Source organism: Mirounga leonina, unplaced genomic scaffold (genome assembly GCF_011800145.1).
Source record: "Mirounga leonina isolate KUSES-001 unplaced genomic scaffold, KU_Mleo_1.0 Mir_168, whole genome shotgun sequence".
NCBI classification, from domain to species: Eukaryota; Metazoa; Chordata; class Mammalia; order Carnivora; family Phocidae; genus Mirounga; species Mirounga leonina.
This window is the reverse complement of record NW_023270426.1, coordinates 22,891,665-22,914,944: the sequence shown is the minus strand read 5'-3', so window position 1 is coordinate 22,914,944 and position 23,280 is coordinate 22,891,665. Positions and strand designations below refer to the sequence as shown.

At 39.7% G+C, this 23,280-nt stretch overlaps 2 protein-coding genes across 3 annotated transcripts in view; one reads left to right on the top strand and one right to left on the bottom strand.

The window, feature by feature from the left end:
- The window catches only part of CTNNA1 (catenin alpha 1), a 183,670-nt gene that overhangs the window by 56,983 nt on the left and 103,407 nt on the right, over positions 1 to 23,280 (bottom strand). The gene's annotated exons all lie outside the window — the stretch shown is intronic.
- Positions 6,948 to 8,953, top strand: LRRTM2 (leucine rich repeat transmembrane neuronal 2). The gene is made up of 2 exons (XM_035015028.1): positions 6,948 to 6,951; positions 7,290 to 8,953. Exons 1-2 carry the CDS (start codon positions 6,948 to 6,950, stop codon positions 8,834 to 8,836), a joined length of 1,551 nt encoding a protein of 516 aa, XP_034870919.1. The 3' UTR covers positions 8,837 to 8,953.

Below are 23,280 nucleotides of genomic sequence, written 5' to 3'. Positions count from 1 at the left end.
CATAAAAGAAGGCCTCAATTTTGAAACTATTAATAACCCAGGGAAAAAAAGACTAGGATGACTCAACTGTGAGGATATTTCAGAAGGATTTTTAAATGGTCAGCTGACTAGAAAAATCTGGTTAAGACTGATAAACCAGGGCCTCTTTTGATTTCTATGCTGATTAACAACAACAATAAAGCCCAATGTGGGGCCTGATCCCACAACCATGAGATCATGACCTGAGCCGAAATCAAGGGCCGGATGCTCAACAGACTGAGCCACCCAGGCGCCCCCCAAAATTAATTTCTTTAATAAAAAAAAACAGCTTACAAATCTTTAAGAAAATGACCAATTCCACATGGGAATGAGCAAATGAAATACACAGTCCACAGAAAAGAACAAAAATGATAATACACCTACATAAAAAATGATGTTCATTGTTACTCGTAAGTAAAGAGAAACAAATAAAAGAAAGCATTTTTCAACTATTAGATTCCCAGATATTGTTAAATATGGTGTGGGGGTGGGGAGGGGGGGGGTGGTGGGATGGTTAGTGAACACTTATGGACTTCTGGGGAAGTAGGAAATGGTTTAAAACTTTTTGGAAGGCTATGTGGCAATGTCTATCAATTTTAAATATACACACTCTGTAACCCAGTGATTTTATGGTTAGGAATTTATATATAAACTTGCCTAAGAATGCAAAGATATTAAAAGGATATTCATTTTACACTGTCTGCAAAAGCCAAGATCCTCAAAACAAACTACATGTCCATAAATTACGGTATAGCCATACAAGGGAAAAACTATGAAGCCATTAAACAGAAAGACCTCCCCCCCGCCGCCATATACACATACACAGAAGAAACAGCAATTCAGAATCAGCTCCCACAGGATGTCAAGCCTTAGCAGTACTGTGTCAGCAATATGGGTTCATCTCAAGCCCAGCTATAATGTTGACATGCTGCTATAAAGCCTTTCATAATATAATAAGAAATGACTTTTTTCTCTCTGGGCCAAATTTTTGTTACTGATTTTCTTTGCATTGATGACATCACATGTTCAAATTTTTTGCTTGTCTCAGCACATGTCACTGTCCTTCTACCCCAGATTTTTGAGGGAATGACATTTCTAAGGTTCAGCAATGAAAACTGCTAGCATCTAGCCAATATACATGCAAATTCACCCCTTTAAGTTTAACCAACTGGGTCAAAGGCCTCTAACACTGAAAGGGATTCTTCAAGAAAATATGAATGGGTACCTTAACTCTTAATTCTGTTCTGTGCAAATGGCTTTATATACCTGTGGGCCACCTATGTTGGCAGGAAGAAACACGTCTGAAGAGGAAGCTACTTGGAAATGGAGAGGGAGAAGTAGGAAGGACAAAGACAAACTTGGCTGTATTTCAGAATAAAAAAATGAAGCCTGCCACACACACAGGATGGGGGAAACATGAACATGATGAAGCCACTGTGCAAACAGTAAAAAAAAAAAAAAAAAAAAAAAAAGGCTTGGCAATACAAATTTCAATCAATCTGTGCATTAATCAAGACTTTAAGATAGTTCGATTTGGTTTGGAGTCTATGGTAGGCCAAATAAAAGATCTTCATGGCGGGGCGCCTGGGTGGCTCAGTTGGTTAAGCGACTGCCTTCGGCTCAGGTCATGATCCTGGAGTCCCTGGATCGAGTCCCGCATCGGGCTCCCTGCTCAGCAGGGAGCCTGCTTCTCCCTCTGACCCTCCCCCCTCTCATGTGTTCTCTGTCTCTCTCATTCTCTCTGTCTCAAATAAATAAATAAAATCTTAAAAAAAAAAAAAAAAAAAAAAAAAGATCTTCATGGCTGAAATGTACCTCTGCCCAAACTTCTATGAAAGATTTTCCCTCACCTAATGTCTGACTCAAGTGCATCACCCCAAGATTTACTGCTGAATTACCTAGTCCTGGACACAGAATACAACACTGCACAAAAAAATTAGGCTGTTACCTGATCCTAGCCCTGCCACCCCCACTAGCAACAACTACCAAAAAGCAGATGCCTCCAAAGCTAGAAGAAATCCTGAAGTCTTTAAGTTACAACATCAAAAGGAACACAGTTCACCATCACTGTGGAACCATTACTCCTTTCTGCTTTCTCAGTCATGTTCACTAACAAGAGATTTTTTATTTAAAAATCAAAATCAATGGAGGGTAGGGATAGGGACAAAGATCTAGTAAAAAATGGGGATTCTTGGCCTTCTGTGGACAGCTTACCTTTAAAAAGGCACTTGAAAACAAAGATTCCCAACCACACACCTATTTATTTACACGCAACAGTGGTCTAGTGAAGACCAAGACTCCAGGAACCTAGTGTTCTGAATGCTCTCAGATCCTCCAGCTCCACCTGGGACTATCAGTCACTCTTTAGTCCATCCCAACATGATAAACTGGTAAAACCACCAATCCTTATGCATTCTATCTGCCTCTGTCATGTATGTTTTGCTTCTTGGGAAGATAACAAGCTAATGTTCATCATGAACCTCACTGGTTTTTCCTTTTTTCTAAATAGCATATCAAATAATTTAAAAGAACAGTCTTACCTTTGCCCCCAAATACATGCAGTATGAAAGCAGTGAACAACTCCAGAATTTACCATAATCTTCTCTCATCTTCCTTCCCTCTTGCCTCTGAAAGAAACTCACTTACTCTAATACAGGCCCAAATATGAGGTTGCCAACTAAAAACCCTAAAAGGTTCTTAGCAGGGGATATCCTCAGACCCACAAAATCTAGGACCTCCACCCAAAAAATGACTCTAACTTTCTGATAAACGTGAGGAAATCCTCCAAGTAGCGATCAAGACTGACAGCAACAAGGTTTATTTAACATACTTCTCCAGAGCACCTATGTGCAACCCCATTGGTGCTCAAGTTATTGTAATTTTTGGATTTGGGAATGATTAGAGAAACATTGGACTTTTTAGCATAATGCAAAATCAAGCTCCAGCTCCACCACAAATGAACAGAAAATTCCATGTATCTGTACATCTGCCGCTCCAAGCAGGGAAGTAATTCTCCCTACTCAGCAATACGTATTAAAAGCAAACTTTCATGTAGAGTAATGCACGTAACTACAGCACCTAAGCCCTGCCGCTTGATTCATTTACTTTTGCTTAAAACCATTCACAGAGGGGTGAGATGAGTTAGATTTTGTTTCTCCTTTGCTTTGTCACAAACGACAAAGCAGTGAAAACTTAAAGAGATGATATGGATAGTGCTTTCTGGAGGCTGTACTGCCACTTTAATTAAGTCAAAGGCATATGTATGGAGAGTGAAGCTGCTTAAAATGAAACCAAAGATTAAGTTTATTTCAGAAAGAACATGGATCTCTGTTTAGTCCTTTGAGCTAAAGAAAGATAAAGATCAAAAAATGATACAAAATCCCATCAACGGGAACCGTGTACTCCACCAACTTTAAGACAAAACCGTATCTTCTTTGGTTCCAAAGACTGAACCTTTTGAACCCAAAGAGAAGGCAAGTGAGCAAGATGACTGGTGACTTAGAAGGAACTCTCTGGGTACTGTGTATTACTGCCTACTTCTCCAGTGCATTACTGCCCGCTTCTCCAAATGCGTCAAAAAAAAATTACTCTTGATTGCACTGGTACTTCTCTGGGCAATTTCCCTTGCCCACAAATCTGGTCTAATAGTGCTGGGATAATATAATTTAAGCATTCTCCATTTGTTAATATATCAGAAGTAGGCAAGCAGACTAGAGAGCAGAAAGGAACCAAGGGTCTATGGGGAAGGAGATGCTTTTCCTTTTAAATTTTCACATACAACTCATTCCTAATTGTGGTTGCTCTAATCCAATTGACTCTAATGCTTTTCTCCACATGGAACTAAAGTGGTTACTTCAGGGAAGAATTTAATCCAGTTCCTCCTGCCTGGCAAAGGTTTTTCTTTTTTTTTTAATCAGGGAGTAGCTGATTTCATTCAATAAGGCATTTACAGTATCCCAAGCTGCTTTTCCTTAAAGAAAAATATTTTTAGGGGCGCCTGGGTGGCTCAGTCATTAAACGTCTGCCTTCAGCTCAGGTCATGATCCCAGGGTCCTGGGATCGAGCCCCGCATCAGGCTCCCTGCTCGGCAGAAGCCTGCTTCTCCCTCTTCCACTCCCCCTGCTTGTGTTCCCTCTCTCGCTGTGTCTCTCTGTCAAATAAATAAATAAAATCTTTAAAAAATAAAAAGAAAAAAAAGAAAAAAAGAAAAAAATTTTTTAAAGAGACAACCCTTAATCAGACTCCCAAAAGGAGAAAGTTCCTGTAGAGCAGGAACTCTGTCACCCAGGATCACAGGCCCTGTAAGAATCAGATTAAAACTTATTCACTAAAAATGCACAATCAACAAAATTCTGCAAACCAATCTATGGACTCAGGTTAACAACTTATGGCCTATGGGCAGATAAGACTTTGGAAAAGATGAAGGTCAGTGTGGGGAGTGGCATCCTTTAGGCCTAAAACAAGACCTCCCCCTTCCTTAACCAGCAAGTAGGAAAATGGTGGGAGCATTATTGCAGGCTCATTCTTAAGAATGCGGGATTCCACTCATGGGCAGTTTTGGCTTGGGAGCTTGGCTCTGGCCTGAGGATGCACTGCAGTCTATGACTGCCAAATCTTTCCTTCCTCTTTTCTTTTGGAATATCAGACCTGCCTGTGGCCTGAAGACTCCAGTGGCCCTCAGAGTATTCCTACTGTCTTCTCTCTCCTTTTATACCTCCCATGCGTTTTCCAAATAAAACTCTAATACTTCTAATCCATCTTGAGGTCTGCTTCTAAGAGGACTCAGACTATACACCTGCAGTTATTGATGTTTTCATAGCACCTTCACAGGACCTTGGATTCTTTCAATTCTCACTCCAGTACCACCCTTCAACACGGGAACTACACCTCTTAAGAGGATGACTTCTTGCCCAGTGGCAAGGCCACTGAACAAGAGGCCAATGATGTTCTGGTTTCACAGACACCATGGGTAGTTTTGAAATTTTTGCCTCCAGGTTAAGCATAAAGAGTGTGACAGAAATTGGCATGGAAGGCCAACTTAATGTAAGATGTGTGAAAGGCCTTAGACTTGTCAGGCCTGAATATATGGCCCTGACTAATGCTAGAGAAATCCTTCACATTTACACTACATTAAACATAGAATTGGGGCGCCTGGGTGGCTCAGTGGGTTAAGCGTCTGCCTTTGGCTCAGGTCATGATCCCAGGGTGCTGGGACTGATCCTCACACTGGGGCTCCCTGCTCAGCAGGAAGCCTGCTTCTCCTTCTCTCTCTGCGCCCCCACTCGTGCTTGCTCTCTCTCTAATAAAATCTTAAAAAAAAGTAAATAAACATGGAACTGTACGTTCATAAACAAGTTCTGAAAAGTGATGGCACTATTCAACAGGGAGAAGACACAGTTAAGTCAAGTAAAAATAGCCAAAGCAAAAATCCTATTCCAAAGTATGAGTGACCTTCTGTATTCACCAGAGATTCCAACAAAAGTGAGTATTAGATTCAAAGTCAGTTCTTAAGTGTGTCGGTAGGAGCTATTAAGTATGCAAATGCTCTGTTACATGGGTGCCACAATGTCCCAAATCACGCTCAGTTGGTCAGCTGAGCGACTCCTTTCAGTTGAAGGAGTAGGTGAGAGTCTGAGGTATATATGAGGGACTATACCAGAATCCAACCATGCTCTATTACTTATCCTAAATCACTTCCATTCCACTGTTTATGTTTATTTAGGGCATGCAGTATTAAATGATAGTATCACCCTAACCTTTTCTCCTAGTAAGACATCTAAAGATCAAATCAGCATTATTTTTCAATCAGCACTATAATTAAAACATTATTATAAAATGAGACAGAAAAGGAGACATCTTTTAACTCACGTTCCCCTTCAATTCTCAAGAAGCAAAGTAACGAAATACTTTGTGTTGAAAGGTTTTTCCCCCTCTTTATTCTTGGTTTAGGATGTTAAGCTCTTAATGACTAAGAAGCCAAGCCCATCTGGCTAGTTTCCCAACACATCTAAAGCAAATCACAGTCATACTTCTATTTTAACCAAGCCTGACAGCAAGGTGACTGAGTAGCTTTCCAAACTACTGGAGCAGCAGGTACTAGCCTGCATAGGCTGGCATTAAATCTGCACTTCATAAATCGCGCAGGCTCCTGCCCATTTAGATGATCTCTCTCTGCAGAATCGGCAGTCTAACACTGGCTCTTCCAAGCATTAAAAATCATCACTCTGCTATCCCAACTCACTGTTCAGATGGGTCTCCCTGAATGCAGCCTTTATTATAACCTCACTGCTGCTGCCTACACTGAAGGAATACCATGTTTTTAAGTCAGGGATTCTCTTTCTCGCCTTATTATAATCAAGGGGTCTCACAGCGACCCCGATACTGTTACAAAGCACAGTGCTTTATAACAGTAAAGCTTCTGGAAAACCCAAACAAAAGACACGTCACCCAGTGACGTCAGCCTATATACAGTTCTGTGTGGTCGCAGCACATAAGCAATTCCATTCTTGTGCCGTTTCTCGGAAAAGCTTTTCAGTAAATGCACTCATGCTGCTCCAGGAGCTCTTCTCTGCAACAAGCCGCCCATCTGCCATCAACAAGTTAAGACCGAGAGAACTAACGGCTGCGGAAAGGAGAGACGGAAGCTTTGATTAACCAGCTGAGCAGTTAAAGGAGGACAAAATTAATAACTTACATTCGAAACTGATTTGGGGAAGCGGAGAGGACAGAGAAAATGAAACCAATGCTTTCGAGAGGAATATCCTAAGGAAAAAATAACTCACCCTGGTGGATTCAATTTTCCTCAGAAAGCCTGGGACACAGAAAACAGGAAACTGGTCAAAGGCTCCTGCATGTTAGAGCCTTTTACAGACTCACTGCGTTGAGTCTAACAACCGCGACTGAATGCAGCCTCCAATGTGCTCAGAAGAATGGGTAAGTCCATGCATTTATGTGTCTTGTACAGTCAGCAAGGAATCATGCTTTTTAAAACAAGCCACTGAATTCATGTTTTATGAGGGAAATCACTGTCAAATTTTTGGATTTTGAGGTTTAGGTAAAAGCATATATTGCTAATGACAGAACATGCTCTTTTTTCTTAATGGTTTAAGTTTTGTTCTAGTCATACGAACAAGGTTAGTTTTTCTGCAGCAAATGACAAATAAGTTACATGCAGTGAAATCTTTCGCCATAATGTTGTTGTTGTTTAATAGCTCATACATTCTGCTGAAAAATATCCTATCTTCTTGTTTTCCTTAAATTATATTCTGCAGGCTTACATTTCAAGTGGCCATTAGGGGCCCCTATGCTGGCAGCAGTATATGCAATGAGTATGGTTTTAAAAATGCTGCCTGCCCTGGGTATGGCGTGTCCACCCAAATGCCGCTGCGAGAAGCTGCTCTTCTACTGCGACTCCCAGGGCTTCCGCTCAGTGCCAAACGCCACAGACAAGGGCTCTCTGGGCCTGTCCCTGAGGCACAATCACATCACAGAGCTCGAAAGGGATCAATTTGCCAGCTTCAGTCAACTTACCTGGCTCCACTTAGACCACAATCAAATTTCAACAGTAAGAGAAGATGCTTTTCAAGGACTATATAAACTTAAGGAATTAATCTTAAGTTCCAACAAAATATTTTACTTGCCAAACACAACTTTTACTCAACTGATTAACCTGCAAAATTTGGACCTGTCTTTTAATCAGCTGTCATCTCTGCACCCAGAGCTCTTCTACGGCCTTCGGAAGCTGCAGACCTTGCATTTACGGTCCAACTCCCTGCGGACTATCCCAGTACGTCTGTTCTGGGACTGTCGTAGTCTGGAGTTTCTGGATTTGAGCACAAACCGTTTGCGAAGTTTGGCTCGCAATGGATTTGCAGGATTAATCAAACTGAGAGAGCTTCACCTAGAGCACAACCAGCTGACGAAGATTAATTTTGCTCATTTCCTACGGCTAAGCAGTCTGCACACACTCTTCTTACAATGGAACAAAATTACCAACTTGACATGTGGAATGGAGTGGACCTGGGGCACTTTAGAAAAGCTAGACATGACTGGAAATGAAATCAAAGCCATCGACCTGACAGTGTTTGAAACGATGCCTAATCTTAAAATTCTCCTCATGGATAACAACAAGTTAAACAGCCTTGATTCCAAGATCCTAAACTCCCTGAGATCCCTCACAACCGTCGGCCTCTCTGGCAATCTGTGGGAATGCAGCCCTCGAATATGTGCTTTGGCCTCCTGGCTGGGCAGTTTCCAAGGTCGGTGGGAACATTCCATCCTATGTCACAGCCCTGACCACACCCAAGGAGAGGATATACTAGATGCAGTCCACGGATTTCAGCTCTGCTGGAATTTATCAACCACTGTCACTGCCATGGCTACAACTTATAGAGATCCAACCACTGAATATACAAAAAGAATAAGCTCATCAAGTTACCATGTGGGAGACAAAGAAATCCCAACTACTGCAGGCATAGCAGTTACTACTGAGGAACACTTTCCTGAACCAGACAATGCCATCTTCACTCAGCGGGTAATTACAGGAACAATGGCTTTATTGTTTTCTTTCTTTTTTATTATTTTTATAGTGTTCATCTCCAGGAAGTGCTGCCCTCCCACTTTAAGAAGAATTAGGCAGTGCTCAATGATTCAGAACCACAGGCAGCTCCGATCCCAAACACGACTCCATATGTCAAACATGTCAGACCAAGGACCCTATAATGAATATGAACCCACCCATGAAGGACCCTTCATCATCATTAATGGTTATGGACAGTGCAAGTGTCAGCAGCTGCCATACAAAGAATGTGAAGTATAATATCGACCCGTCATCAAAAATTACATCAGATAAGTAACCTATTTTACATAGTAGGGGCTAAATACATACCTAATTTTTACCAATGGTGACATTAAGCCTAATTTTCCAAACCAAGTGGAGACTTAAGTTTTTGAAGTGTTGAAGTATTTTTAATTTTTTTTAATGAAACCATATTTTAAGTGTTATATGATGCAAAGCTCATATTAATTTGCACTCTTGTTGCAAAGTCTAAAAACGCTTACTTTAAAATAAGACATTTCATGTATGTAATTATAAACTGTCATGTGTAAACATTTACACTAAGGTCTCCATATGCTATTTTTTTCTACTGAAAACAGTTTGGAAAGAAGCTACTGAGCAGAAAAAGATATGGATCAATACTTGTTAGATCACTGCTCTCCATCCCAAGTACCACAACTGGCTTGCTGCTTAAAAGGGGGCTTAACAAAGTTCTCTTGTATGATAATTTGGTATTTACTCAAATCTACAATTTACTGCCAGTGTGGGAAGTAGAATTTCATGTATGCTGAAGACTGGTAGATATTAAACACTCTTCTTCCAGAGTTTTTGCCTGGGTTGGTAGATACTATCGAAGTCCACATTATGAAATCAGAACCCTTTATGTAATTCTAATAAGCTGAGTGACTCTTTAATATATTTAAACAATGAATCCAAGTGATTGTGAAAAGGTCTCATTACAATGAAATCAACAGTAAATAATTACACTGACTTCATGTGATACATCTCTAGTTTGACTTATAATGGAAATGTTGATTTTTGTGGCATTTAGACAATTTTTTAAACTAGTATTAAATCACCATTTTACTAATTAGTTTACTAAATCCTGTATTTACATTTACATGTAAAAAAAAAAGATTTAGAAATTATTTTGGAGAGAAAAGAGATAAACTGAGTCAATTTAACAATCCTGTGACTTGCTCCCTCTAGTTGAAAGCACACAGACAAATTCTCTCCCTCCCTCCATGATCAAAGATGCCTTGACAAAGGGGTTTAAACCTCTTTCTTCTGCCTTTTCCTGATCTTCAAACCTCAAAAAGCCAAATTAAAAATAATTGTCTAGCAACAGGCATAACACTGATTCTTACTGAATATAATATAAAGGAACCAAGAAAAAAATCACTTTCTAAATACTATATGCTAATATTTGTTTAATAAAGATACCTATCCACACTGTAAGAGCAGTTCCTTCTAAGTGAAGGGAACAACGTATTACTGAGGCAATGTATTACTGAGTGTTCTCTCGTGGGAGAACACTCTACATGCCTATGCAGCCACACAGTGGTAATGCAAAGGTGGCATGGAGGTGAAGGGATGAAAGGGAAAGGCAGCATTTTGAAATGTGACCCACAGAAACAGTTTAGCTTAAGTTAAAAGGCAGCCAAGAGTGAAGCAAAGGTTAACTACATAATCTGCAACAAACAGGGCAAGGCCCTGGAGCCTGCAGCTGAAAAGGGGAGAGTGTTAATAGAAACATTCCATAATTAACAAATGATAATGATGTCACACTTTTCATGCAGAAAAGAGCCACAAGTATTTCATTTCTTTGATTATGATTTCTACAAAGAAACTATGGCATATACTGGATTTAGATCCAAGTCACCAATTCATACAGAATTTTTCCATAAACAAGGTTCCATGCACATAGGAGCAAAACCCATTAAATTAGACTGACTTAATTCTAGAAAAATGAGCATTTCACAACTGACATTGACTGTATTTGAAAAAAGGCATATATCCTTAGAGAAAACCACTACCATTAAAAAAAAAAAAAAGGTTATCCTTCCCTTAAAATGACCATTAACACGTTATCCTTTTATTCAAGGCATATTTTCTTCCCAGGATTGAACTGCAAACATGCTAAGAATACAGTGTAACCCATGAGATTTAACTGTAATTTTTTTCTTCTTTAATACTAAGAGAGAGGTGTCTACCTACATGTCAAAGAAAACGTGTATCAGTAAAAAAAAAGCAGATGAGATCACAAATTAAGGTAAAAATGTGCTCTCTATATTTTTTAGGGTGGGTAGATTAGTTTGGCAAAGTCTCAGCCCAGCTGTGTTCAACTGATCCTGAGCGGTGAGCATTTCATTTCTTATTAAACCAGACCCTGGGCCTGCCCGGGCAAAGACAGAAGCTGATTTTACTGCACAGAGTGCAGCTCACTGCTTCCCTATGGAGGGACTGGATCAGAAGCCCCATTACAAATGAGAGCTCCATGAGCTAAAATTTACCAACCCATTTATCAGGGTAACCATGGCCATTTGTCAGGGTACAGCTCTGTCACAATACAACTGTGCCCTGAACACACAGACTCCACTAGCCCTAAAGGATAGCACTGGAGTATTTTCCATCATTTCATCCACAACCAATATTAATTGAAACTGTGAAGAGAAGGATGAGAAATACTGGCTGAGAATTCCCACATTCATCTTAAAGATTACCTTTAGTAAAACGGACCATCAACTGACAAAATCCTTAATGTATGTAGAGAAGTAATTGGGAAAGCAAGCCATTCAGTAAATTCTGGGGAACAGCATAGCAAAGCCACTAAGGAATACTTTGCAGTTGAAAACTATAAAATATTTTGCCATCCATTTTTTTGGTAATGCTCTCAGAGAAAAGTAAGTAACAGTGCCAGACAGCATTTTCCTTTTTCATTTAAAGTGCAAACTTCCCTTTTCAAATGCCTGAAGAAGGCAGGATTCCATTTATTTTTGGCCTATTTGTGTTTCGGTACCAGCACAGGTTTGAAGATGAGACTGTTAGTCGTATGTCCTCTCTTTACCGACTGGCTAGGGTGTAAGAGCATCACAGCTACACTGCAGATCCTGGTAACATGATGTTAGGGCTTTTGTTTTATCAGTGTCATCTCATCCTCGTTAGTGCCTATCCCCCTCCTAGCCCCGGTCTTTTTTCACTTTCAAGGTTAGAGGCAAATGACCACTTAATCAAGAACCAGAAAAATAATTAAATCTCTCTGGAAAAAGAAAAGCTAAGCAGGCTATGATACCGTACCCACCTAGTAACCAAGAGCTTGTTTGGAATCGTTTGTATTCATTTCTGTAGCTTGCCACGGATTTCAATCACTTTCTTGAAATGAGAGTGGGCTGATAAATCTGCAAATCCACACAGAACTCGGAGAATACCCACTGCCAACATCAAATAGCAAAGATACTAATTTTTTAAGCCAAAAATCTGCACTAACACATGTAATTTCTTAATGTGCCTAAGTTAATTTCTATACCAATTCAATGAATGAGATCGATTGAACTTTCCAACTCCACTAATTATTAAAATCCATCTGCTTATTCTAATGCTAGTCACCAAGAGCTAGACTCCATCTTTCCAATAAAAATGAGCCCTCTGTATCGCTAGGTCCAAATCCTAAAATTCAGAACAGGCATATCATTTTCTTAAAGCATGCTTCCTACACATGCTATCAGGGCAAAAATGCTATAAATGCCTGATTCTCTCCCTAAAATGTGGGTATCTATATGAAATTTTAAAAGAATATTTTGAGAAGCTGACTTACATGATCACTTTCCTAATAGAGCAATACAGTGACAGACTTTTCTCAAAAGTCTGTTTGGGACATGATCTTCATATTTTATTGGCTTAAGTGCTTCAACCAGAAAAAGATGAAGATGATAAGGTCATCTATAGGTAATTATATATTTCTGTTCTTAACCTAGGGCAAACTCACAGTACTTGAATAAGGCCAACAACACATAGAAAATGACTTTTCACGATTTCATACAGCTATTACAAACATTTGGAAACATCTGCTACTCCTTCAACTAACCTATTCTTCCTTGGTAATCTTTAAAAAAAGTCTGATATATGGAATGTTTGGTGAATCTTCCTATCAACACTGAGACTGGATACTAAAAGTACAGTCCAAAACACATTGTGTTCAATCACCTTAAGAGCCATTTTTTTGTTTTGTTTTGTTTTTGCTGGGAGGTGGGCAACTGGGTTGGGGGGGTGGGAAGAAAATACTATTATAATGGGGCCGGGGGAGGGGGGTGGTAACAAAGTGCAGTGTACAGGAAAGATTTGTTATTAAAACTGTGTATACTGTAAAAAGTGAATGTCTTTTTTTTTTTTTAAGCTTTTCCTTGGTAGGCTATCAATTTTGACCTGTGAAACTTGAAAAACCTTAAGAGAAACCTTAAATGGACATTTGTTTTGTACCATATCCTCTACAATGCCAAGTGTGCCAGCTGAGTAAAGGGCACCTAATCAAGTCTCTTCATTGAGATAAAGGTTAAACTAAAGCAAAGAACAAAATAAAGGACAGGGTGGTGGTGGCTGGGTGGGGAGTGGGGTGGGGAAAGCGCTAGCCAAAAAGCTACCATGCAAACAACTAGCAATTACGCAATAAGAAGTTGCTCAGTCACAACCCTGAGGGACTGGACAAACAGCTATCCATGGGGATCAAAGGGCCTAAGGCTGGCTTCGCACCCTCCCCAAAAGTGGACTGCCACTACATCCTGGGGAGCTTCAAAAAGATCGCCTGTACCCAGCCAACAGCAAACTGGCCTTTACCTTGGGGATCCACTGGTGGGGACAGGCACCAATAGCACCTTACACACCATTCCTGGGAGGGATGTCCATAGGTGCTAACCATGCTGGGATCTCTAGGATCCTTACATGACCTACTCTACCCTACTCTGAGACACCAGCTCGGCAAATATGGATAGGGAAAAGGAAGGTTAAGATTTTTAAGTAGTATCCCTTGCTTGGAATAAACATCCCCAGGATAAGATGCTATGCCTGGGCAGCATGTTGGGGCAGGGGGCGGAGTGTGTATGCAAATAGTGCCCTGGTCTCAAGGAACTGACTGCCAGGAGCTGCCACACTTGACAGGACGCACCTCCTACTTCTCTCGGCCCAGAGCAGTGCAGCAGGACCACATGGGCAGGAAGAAACGAGGCCACCCCTTTCAGCCACGGATGAGGGGATCAGAGAGGCTAAGTAAGAGAGCGATCACACCAGGAATCTCAGCAGTAACAAGGGCAGAGGCAGGAACCACAGCCAAACTCCCCATGTATGCACTAGAGGGCACAGGTGATGGCGGTTGCACACAGAACCGAATTCCTACACTTTACCGAGTTAAAAGAGCTTATTAACCTAATTCTAGTACAATTAAATCTTGACAATCCCATGTAAAGCTACATTTCATTTCTTTATCAGTTATTTTAATTATTTTGCCTGTATGCCACAGCATTCTCAGGTTCCCACTCAAATTTATAATAGATTTCTCCAAGGTCTGTTTCAAGTGGGTTTTTTTTCCCTCTCTTTAAATACATCTAACCAGCTGGATACTCAAATCTCCCTTAGACAAAATGTACTACAAATTGTCTTTCACAAAGAGAGGTGAAAAATCATAGCTATTCCAAACATTGCGCCTCCTCAGCAGGAGTCCCTCCTCACTAGCCAAAGTTTTGGGAACACTCTTTAGGGACACATGTTGAGCCCCCTTCCCCTACCCACAGGGGACATTAAAGAGGAAGAAATTTCCAAAGGCAAGTACAACAAAGTCTGCAATCTGAACATACATCCCTTTATACATGGAGGCCCAAGAGCAAAGCCCAGCACATGGCCTCCCAACTCAGGACCTCCCACCAAAAATCCAACATGAAGGAGAATCTGTGAACAATTAGCCTGAAGGCAACGGCCAATAACCCTACCACCACCCTAAGACAGAAGACGACTCTTCCCTCACTTGAGAACCAGTTTTTAAAACTGCAGCCCCAGAGACAAACCCAAAGCAGTTTTACACTTTCATCAAGACACTTTACCAAAAACTATGGAAGAGAGATGTAAAAATGTCCTAACTTCACTGACTGACTCTCCATTCAAAATTGTGTTCAGAGCACAAGAACTCCATGTTTAGGCTGTGGTATTTGTACCAAAACAAAAACAAACAAACAAACAAAAAACGTGCACACGCACATATTTATACACAAATACACATATACATATGTGTATAATTTATATATATGTAAAACCTCTAGGTTGCTTCTTTAAAATTAGACAAAAACTATACAGCCATTGATATTAGCCCACCTGCTTCATCACCATGAGAAGCAAAAAAGTTCCTCTTGAGATAGACTAAAATATTTCCCATGGCCTAGCTACCAAATACATAGAGGGCAAATGCTCAGCACCTTAAACCTTTGAAAACTATTTATCATTTTATATAACCTACTTCTATGAAGTCAAGGAAAGATAGCATAATACACTCATATGTACTAAATGGTTTAAATAAGGATATGAAAAGATGAGAAGCAGGGATTCTTAACTCTAAGGGTCCAGGATATGTTTCATGGAATGCAAGAACATCTTGAAATTACAATGCAATTATTTTATGTATGTCTAAATATTTCACCAGATTCTAAAGCGTTGTGGTAACTTTTATATATATATATATATATATATAAAAGCCCTAGTAGAATAATGAAATAGTTATTTCTAGTATACACTAATTTGGCATTGATCTTCCTGGTGGCTAAGACAAAGAACAAAACCAACAGCTTTCATCTGATAAAAGAAGCACCCTGGTTTACTTGGGGGTAGAGACACTTAAGTGCAAAGCCCTGTGAATTACTTATAAAATAGAGCCGGTTGTAGGAACAGTAAGAAAAAATGTCAGACAATATCTCCAAGGAGGTTATGAAGAACAGGCAGACTTGTTCTTCACGTAAATCCTTAAAAAAGTTAAGAGTAAGAAGCTATGCAAGCAAGTTGCATGCTTTGTGGTGACCCAAGGGTGAAGCCTATAAAGTCAGCAAGATTGAACATGCACCTACTTGGGACAGCAGTTCATGTTTCCTCTTTATCACATCCCTGGGACCAACTACAGTGTTCCATCACCTAAGAGATACCCAGTGAATATGTGCTCCATTACAAGTCTTCTAGATGAGGAGTACAACTTAAAATTTAAAAATCTTCTAACTATATCATGAACGAAAATGTATGCATACATTCCATGCATAATCTCTAGTTGTGCTGATGATAATCCTAAGTGTTCTCTTTGGGTAAAAATCTTTTAAGATGACAACTAATTTTCTAAGAAAGAAAGCATTTAAAAAGATAAAGCATTCACTGGTCTGATAACTGTCAGAAATTTAACTGTCCCTTTAAAATTTAACTCATTCTATAACTATTAGAACAAACACCTAGATTTCAACAGGAATAAAGAGCACAGTGATTAAGAGACCTACTCCACACTTGAACCTCTGACTGTGGACAAGTCCTTCAACCTCACTGTGCCTTAAGCTTCTCATCCCTAACATGGAATTAATAGTAGCAAGAACCAGAGGGGAATTTAATCCACATAAAGTACAGAGAACAGGCTGCAACACCATAAAGGTTCAATAAATGCTTGCTCTTTTTTTTTTTTTTAAAGATTTTATTTATTTATTTAATTGACACAGAGAGAGAGACAGCGAGAGAGGGAACACAAGCAGGGGGAGTGGGAGAGGGAGAAGCAGGCTTCCCGCGGAGCAGGGAGCCCGATGCGGGGCTCGATCCCAGGACCCTGGGATCATGACCTGAGCTGAAGGCAGTCGCTTAACCGACTGAGCCACCCAGGCACCCCAATGCTTGCTCTTTTTTAAACTCCAGTATGTGCAGAACTAGATGCAACAGATCCATCAAGTAGAGAATATAATCACATTAAAAACATGTTAGACCTCAGCATTAGTTCATGAAACTCTCTACTTTGTAGACTAACTTCCCTCACTAAATTAATGTACAGTATCCAAAATGAAGATTGATAATGAGCAACAGCTTTTAATAAGCCAAGAGACTGGATACACTTCTTGTATCTAGCTTTGATATAAAACTAACCACATTATTTCACAGTCAAGTAATCTGCTTCATAAAATGCATTATAATATTACACATGACATTACTTTGGCTTTATGAATCAAGGCTAAATTTCAAAAGATAAAATCCTTAATTCCAAAATTCCTTCGGAGTAAGGCAGTCACTTAAAATCCAGTGATGTCTTTTTTTCCTTGTTCAATAAAACTATATGTGACAACATATATTACCCATTATCATAAACAGAAACTATTTTTCAAAAGAAATAAATAATCTCATTGATATCTCAGCTTCTGACAATTTTATTTTAGGACAAAATACATGGCTGAGGATTAAAGATCACAATTATGTTTTTGTTTTGTTTTGTTTTGTTTTGCTTAGAAGATAAATGCACTTTAAGTCTACCACATCTAATTTTGGAAGAGGTCCATCCAACCATGGCAGATTGGGTTTCTAGGCAGATTTGACAGAATTACTGATATGAAAGGAGGTATGAAAATTTAAAAGCACAAAGATAACCTATCAGTTCAGTGCATATATGGAGGTTATGTTTCATGATTGTTAATGATCCTCCACATTACCATAATATTAAATATAAAGCTTGCTCAGAATTAATCTGTCTGAATGAATACACACATTGAGTCTATCAGAAACTGCAGATCTCACGGCCCAAATTTTTTAAGACAAGAACTTCTTTCGATTGTTTTTCCAAGATCATGGTCCAGTTTATCCAGCAAGGAAAAAGACTTTATCTCCTCCTTCATCCACAACTTTTCTCCATCTTCCCACATCTCTTGACACTGGGCTTGCTTTTTGATCCTCAGTTACCAGCACATTTACAAGCTTTTCCCATACCTGATTCTCCAAGGAAATTCCAAGGAATTCCTGAGCAGAAATTTACTTAGCAGAAACCATTCAGCTGCGGTATATCCAAAGCTGAGCACAAACCTTCTTTAAAACTACCCATAATTTTTTTTTTTTTTGAGAGAGCGAGCGAGCATGCACACACATCATGGGACCGGGGGTATCAAGCAGACTCCATGCTGAGCATGGATCCCAACACAGGGCTTGATCTCATGACCCTGAGATCACAACCTAAGCCAAAACCAAGAGTCAGACAGTTAACTGACTGCGCCACCGAGGTGCCCCAGAAATACTTGTAATTTTAAAGATACTCCTTGACTCCACAAAACTAAGTGACTATCAGATGCAAAATGATCCCCACAATTAGGGAGACACTAACAGAAACACAATCACTCACCTGAGTTGTCCTCAGTTTACTTTTCCCTTTGTATAAGATTCAAGTATCAAATAATGTTTATTCATTTATTTTACTTTCAAAAGACCAGAAATACAGTCATTTAAGAAAAGTACCATTTTTGCATTAATAATTAGCACTCTAACTCTCTGACCAAATAAAATCCCCAACACCCTTCACATCTTTAATATGAATAGTTATTTTACTGGTTTTATTTGGGGGTGGGGAGTGTGCCTTGGGCAAAGAAGATATGGTTACAGAGGACATGGCTGTGAAATTTTCAGAAATGTAGAATTCTTGGGGTAATTAATGATAGGCCGTAATCCTTACTTCCCTCATCTGTGCTGTAAAATTTTATACCAGTTTTGTCAGGATTCCATAAAACTGGCCACAAAAATACTGATCTTTCATGTGTAAGTACTTTCTGAGAGTTTTTGCTCTCCACAGGGAAAAAGACCCGAGCATGAGGCACTGGTAATACTAGGACCACTCAGGCTAGGACCGCCGCACGTGGCACACGCTAACAACTGTGCCACAGGTGACCCTGACGGTGCTACTCCTCTCTCAGCAGCCTCCCTAACTTTCCCTGGAAGGTCCCGAGGGAAAGAAGTAACAGCAGTGGGAAAGCAAGGGAAAAGAATCCACCACCCTCAACACACTCCTGTAGGCACCTAGAACACTGCTGGAAATCACCACATCTCCCTCTTCCCTCCTGACAACCCGTTTTAGACCAATGTGTGCGAACTGCTCTCTGACACTTGCCGTCATCGTCCAACAACTGGAGCCCATTTTATTATGGTGTTAAAACTGCCAGTCTAACATTTATCTATTACTCTCCATGAAAACCAAACAGCAGGTGGTCAGGCATTCTCTCCCTTTTGAAGCAGTGTTTCTGAGGTGTCAAAAAAATATCACAATGCATAAGTGATATCACCCATTTTGTGCTCACTTAAAATGAGATGTGAGATGAATTACAGATAAAATGTGAAGAACCAAACAAACCATAGTTTATCTAAAGTCTGCCTAGTTGACATTCCCAAAGGCATCACCATAAGTTATTACAAAAACTATTAAACAAACATATTTCCATAAAAAACACAAATCTACTAGCCTCCGAAAACATATAAATAGTATTTTGAAAATCTCGCCTTTTAAATATTTTATGTCAATTTTTAAACACACACACATCCCCCTCAGTTTAAAATGAAGGCAGGGTGGCCTGGGGATTAGATAGAACCCATGAAAGGCTAGCTGCTTTATCCTGTTACCAACTAACATTTAAACTAATTGAATTCCAAGCCTGGGTATCAACTGGAATGGACACTATTTGAGAAGGGAAGAGATGGGAAAGATGAAGATTCAGTTTTTGACACACTAAAATCAAAATGTTTATTAGCCTTTCAAGTAAAGATGACAAGTCCAGGGTAGAGATCTAGACTGGAAATATAAATTTTGAAGTCATCATAGTAAACATGGGTATTTAAAGTCACAGAACTGATTGAGATTACCAGGGGAATGAGTGTAGATGGAGAAAAGACTCACAGAAACACACCTTCCTCCTATATCAGTCTGTGGCATATTTAAACAATATCTATCAAATGGCAGTCAACAAAAAAAGGACGAGTTTCAAGGGTAGCATCCCCTCAACATCAAAGCCATTTGAGCAAAGAATGTTCTGTTGGAAATAAATGGGAATTAGGTCAGCTTAATTCAGGAAAATGATCTTAAACATTACCCATCAAAGAAATTGTTCTAAATAAAGGTCTGCACATACACTGTTTTAGAAGTGAGAATGATTACTACCATAACAAGTTCATCATTCATGGAACCTCTGAGTATGTACTCCATGTCAAGTAGGTGCTAGATATGGCCCTGCCCTCAATAAGGTCAGTGCAGTAAACGAAAGAACCAATCAAAGACCATGGGACAATCAGGAAAGCAGGTTTGAGGGTCGCCTGGGTGGCTCAGTCGTTAAGCGTCTGCCTTCGGCTCAGGTCATGATCCCAGGGTCCTGGGATCGAGCCCCGCATTGGGCTCCCCACTCTGCGGGAAGCCTGCTTCTCCCTCTCCCACTCCCCCTGCTTGTGTTCCCTCTCTCGCTGTGTCTCTGTCAAATAAATAAATAAAATCTTTAAAACAAAAGAAAAGCAGGTTTTAATTTGGGGCGCAAAGATACAGCTAGCTCATGTACTTGAACTATAAGACAGTCAAATATTCACTAAAAAGATAACCATATCTATCTCTGATAGTGGTTTGGGTTACAAAGTGTGTGTGCTGATAAAAACTCATCAAGTAGTACACTTAAATTCTGTACATTTCATTGTGTGTAAAATTTTCCATAAAAAACTGAACTCCAGTTAATGATAAGCATGCTGCAGTGTTTAGAGGTGAAGTATACAAGCGTCTGCAAACTTATTTTAAAATACATCCAGGGCGCCTGGGTGGCTCAGATGGTTAAGCGTCTGCCTTCAGCTCAGGTCATGATCCCAGGGTCCTGGGATCGAGTCCCACATCGGGCTCCCTGCTCCTTGGGAGCCTGCTTCTCTCTCTCTCTGTCTCTCTCTCTGTCTCTCATGAATAAATAAATAAAATCTTTAAAAAATAAATAAATAAAATAAAATAAAATAAAATAAAATAAAATACATCCAAACAATAAGATGGACACAGGGATAGATAAATATGTGATAAAGCATCTAACAAAATGTTAACCACAAAATCTAGGAAATGGTGTGTGTGTGTGTGCGCACATATATACGTATACATACACATATATGAGTGTTCACTGTACAATTCTTCCAGCTTCTATGTATGAAAATTTTCTTTGTTGGGAGGAAAGGAAAATATATACTTACATTTGTAATTTAGGGTATTGATAATCTACACACTATTTCTCTCAATCAGACCAACAGTGTTACATGATGGTTAATACCTTAGACTCTGGAGTCAGACTAGGTTCAGAATATAGCACATCCACTTGCTACCTGTAAGACCTTGAGCAAGTCATTTATGCCTTAATGGTACATAACTCATGCTCTGAAGATTAAATGGGAATATGTGTATAAAAGTTTTAATGCTTCCTGGCATATAGTAATTGCTAAAGCATAAGCTGTACTATGAAGATGATGATGATTACTAAGTATTTTTAAATATTTCAACAAGTACTACTTCAACTTTCACTATAAGATAAAACAATATTCAACGAAGAGCTAATAAAAGAGAATCAGCCCAGAATTGTGAATTGGACAGTGCTACTTAGATTACTGATATTCAGAGAATAGGGCAGGCAATGAAGAATGTAGTGGAAAAGGAGCCTTTAACCTTGCTACAGCAAGTACCCACAGAATTTCAATATGGCTAGGTGCAGGGGTAGCCAGAACCACCAATCTGACAGATACTACCAGTAAGTGCAGCTGAAGTGAACCAAGCGAAGTGACGGGGACTCTGGGACCGGACAGGGTGTATAGATTTAACACGGTCAGCAAAAGCAGCCATTCCAGATCTCTGGAGATGGCTGGGATACGATGATAAAAGCAGTGATTTAGAAAAATGTGTTCTGAAAATTCTTCTTGTTTTGCTGAGAAAAACAAAACCCAGAACTTTGACTATCAAAAAGGGCTGCTAAGGAAGAAGGATAAGGGAAAGAGATTTATTTAAAGGACAGGCAAAAGGTAAGAACCAATGGTCAGCGGAGAAAGAATAAATGCCTCTCTCGAAGAGCCTTGCTCAAAAGAACAGGCAGGAGGTTAGGGTAAGAAATCATTTATTCAATAAGATGCACTAAATAAAAAGAGCCTCTGGGTTCTAATATTAAATCTCGAGGTTTCACAATCTCCAAACTACAACTATTTTCTGAAAAGATAGTTTTCTCCACATTTTCAATTTGCAGCTTTTTTCCCCCCAAGGGTCAATAAGGACTTCCTCTTACAAATTAGACAGAGAAAAGGCAGGACAGGTTTCTGCTTTGTAAGTATGAAGCAAAGCTCTTGCTAGGGTCCCATTCATTCTAGTAAAACCTACCCCTTTCCCACTCTTAATCATGGACTGTTAACATTTTTGCAAGATAAAGTTTTAAACTTTTAGAACAATCATTTCTGACTCCCTAATGTGGTGCAAATACTAAACAAAAACGCAGGAGCACAGTGTAGTGACAACTTATTAATTTTACTCCCTCCTATACTACAAAAGAATCTTATTATAAGGTTTAATTTGTTACTTTCATATGTAAAGGCTCATTAATGGCTTCACTTCAGTGGAACTGCTGTTTTTGTTAAAAACTAAGTGGTACGGCTTCCAATACAATCTTAATAAAGGCCCAAACTGTTTTCAACCTCCTATCTTAATAACAGAAATTGAAGATGAAACATGACATCTTAAGGGTTACACTTCACAATAAACAACAAGTTTCAGTATTTCAGAATCCGTTCATTCCCCACCCAGATTTAACTCTATCGTGTTTTTCGTTCCCTCCCCATAATCAAATAGTTTATTCTTCTTTAGAAATATTCTTTCAGGGGCGCCTGGGTGGCTCAGTCGTTAAGCGTCTGCCTTTGGCTCAGGTCATGATCCCAGGGTCCTGGGATCGAGTCCCACATCCAGCTCCCTGCTTGGCAGGAAGCCTGCTTCTCCCTCTCCCACTCCCCCTGCTTGTGTTCCTGCTCTCGCTGTTTCTCTCTCTGTCAAATAAATAAATAAAATCTTTAAAAAAAAAAAAAAAGAAATATTCTTTCAGGGCGCCTGGGTGGCTCAGTTGGTTAAGTGACTGCCTTCGGCTCAGGTCATGATCCTGGAGTCCCTGGATCGAGTCCCACATCGGGCTCCCTGCTCAGCAGGGAGTCTGCTTCTCCCTCTGACCCTCCCCCCTCTCATGTGCTCTCTCTCTCTCATTCGCTCTCTCTCAAATAAAAATCTTTAAAAAAAAAAATATTCTTTCAGAAATCATAATTATGAAAGCTCTTCGATATGTCTCAAATATGAACATACACTTCTTTTATTCTCCACATTGATATTATAATCAAGACTAGCTAATAAATTTCTCCACTTGGGCAAACCATGGAAATTACCAGATACGCAGACTTTTTCCAAGACTCAACAGTTCTACATTAATTTTGATTTAACAAAAGTTGGGGAAAACTCAAATGGGGAGAACCTACCAGAAATCAACTCTTGTTGCTTTTTTCCCAGCTCTTCCTTTTTATAAGAAAAGGGACATGCTGTTCTCTCTGCTAAGAGAGTGACAAAATGGAGACCTTGTCTTACAAACCAAACACTATACGGAAGTGTTGATGCTCCGCACACCTCCAGGAAACTGCCCAAAACTAAGAACCACTGCTAA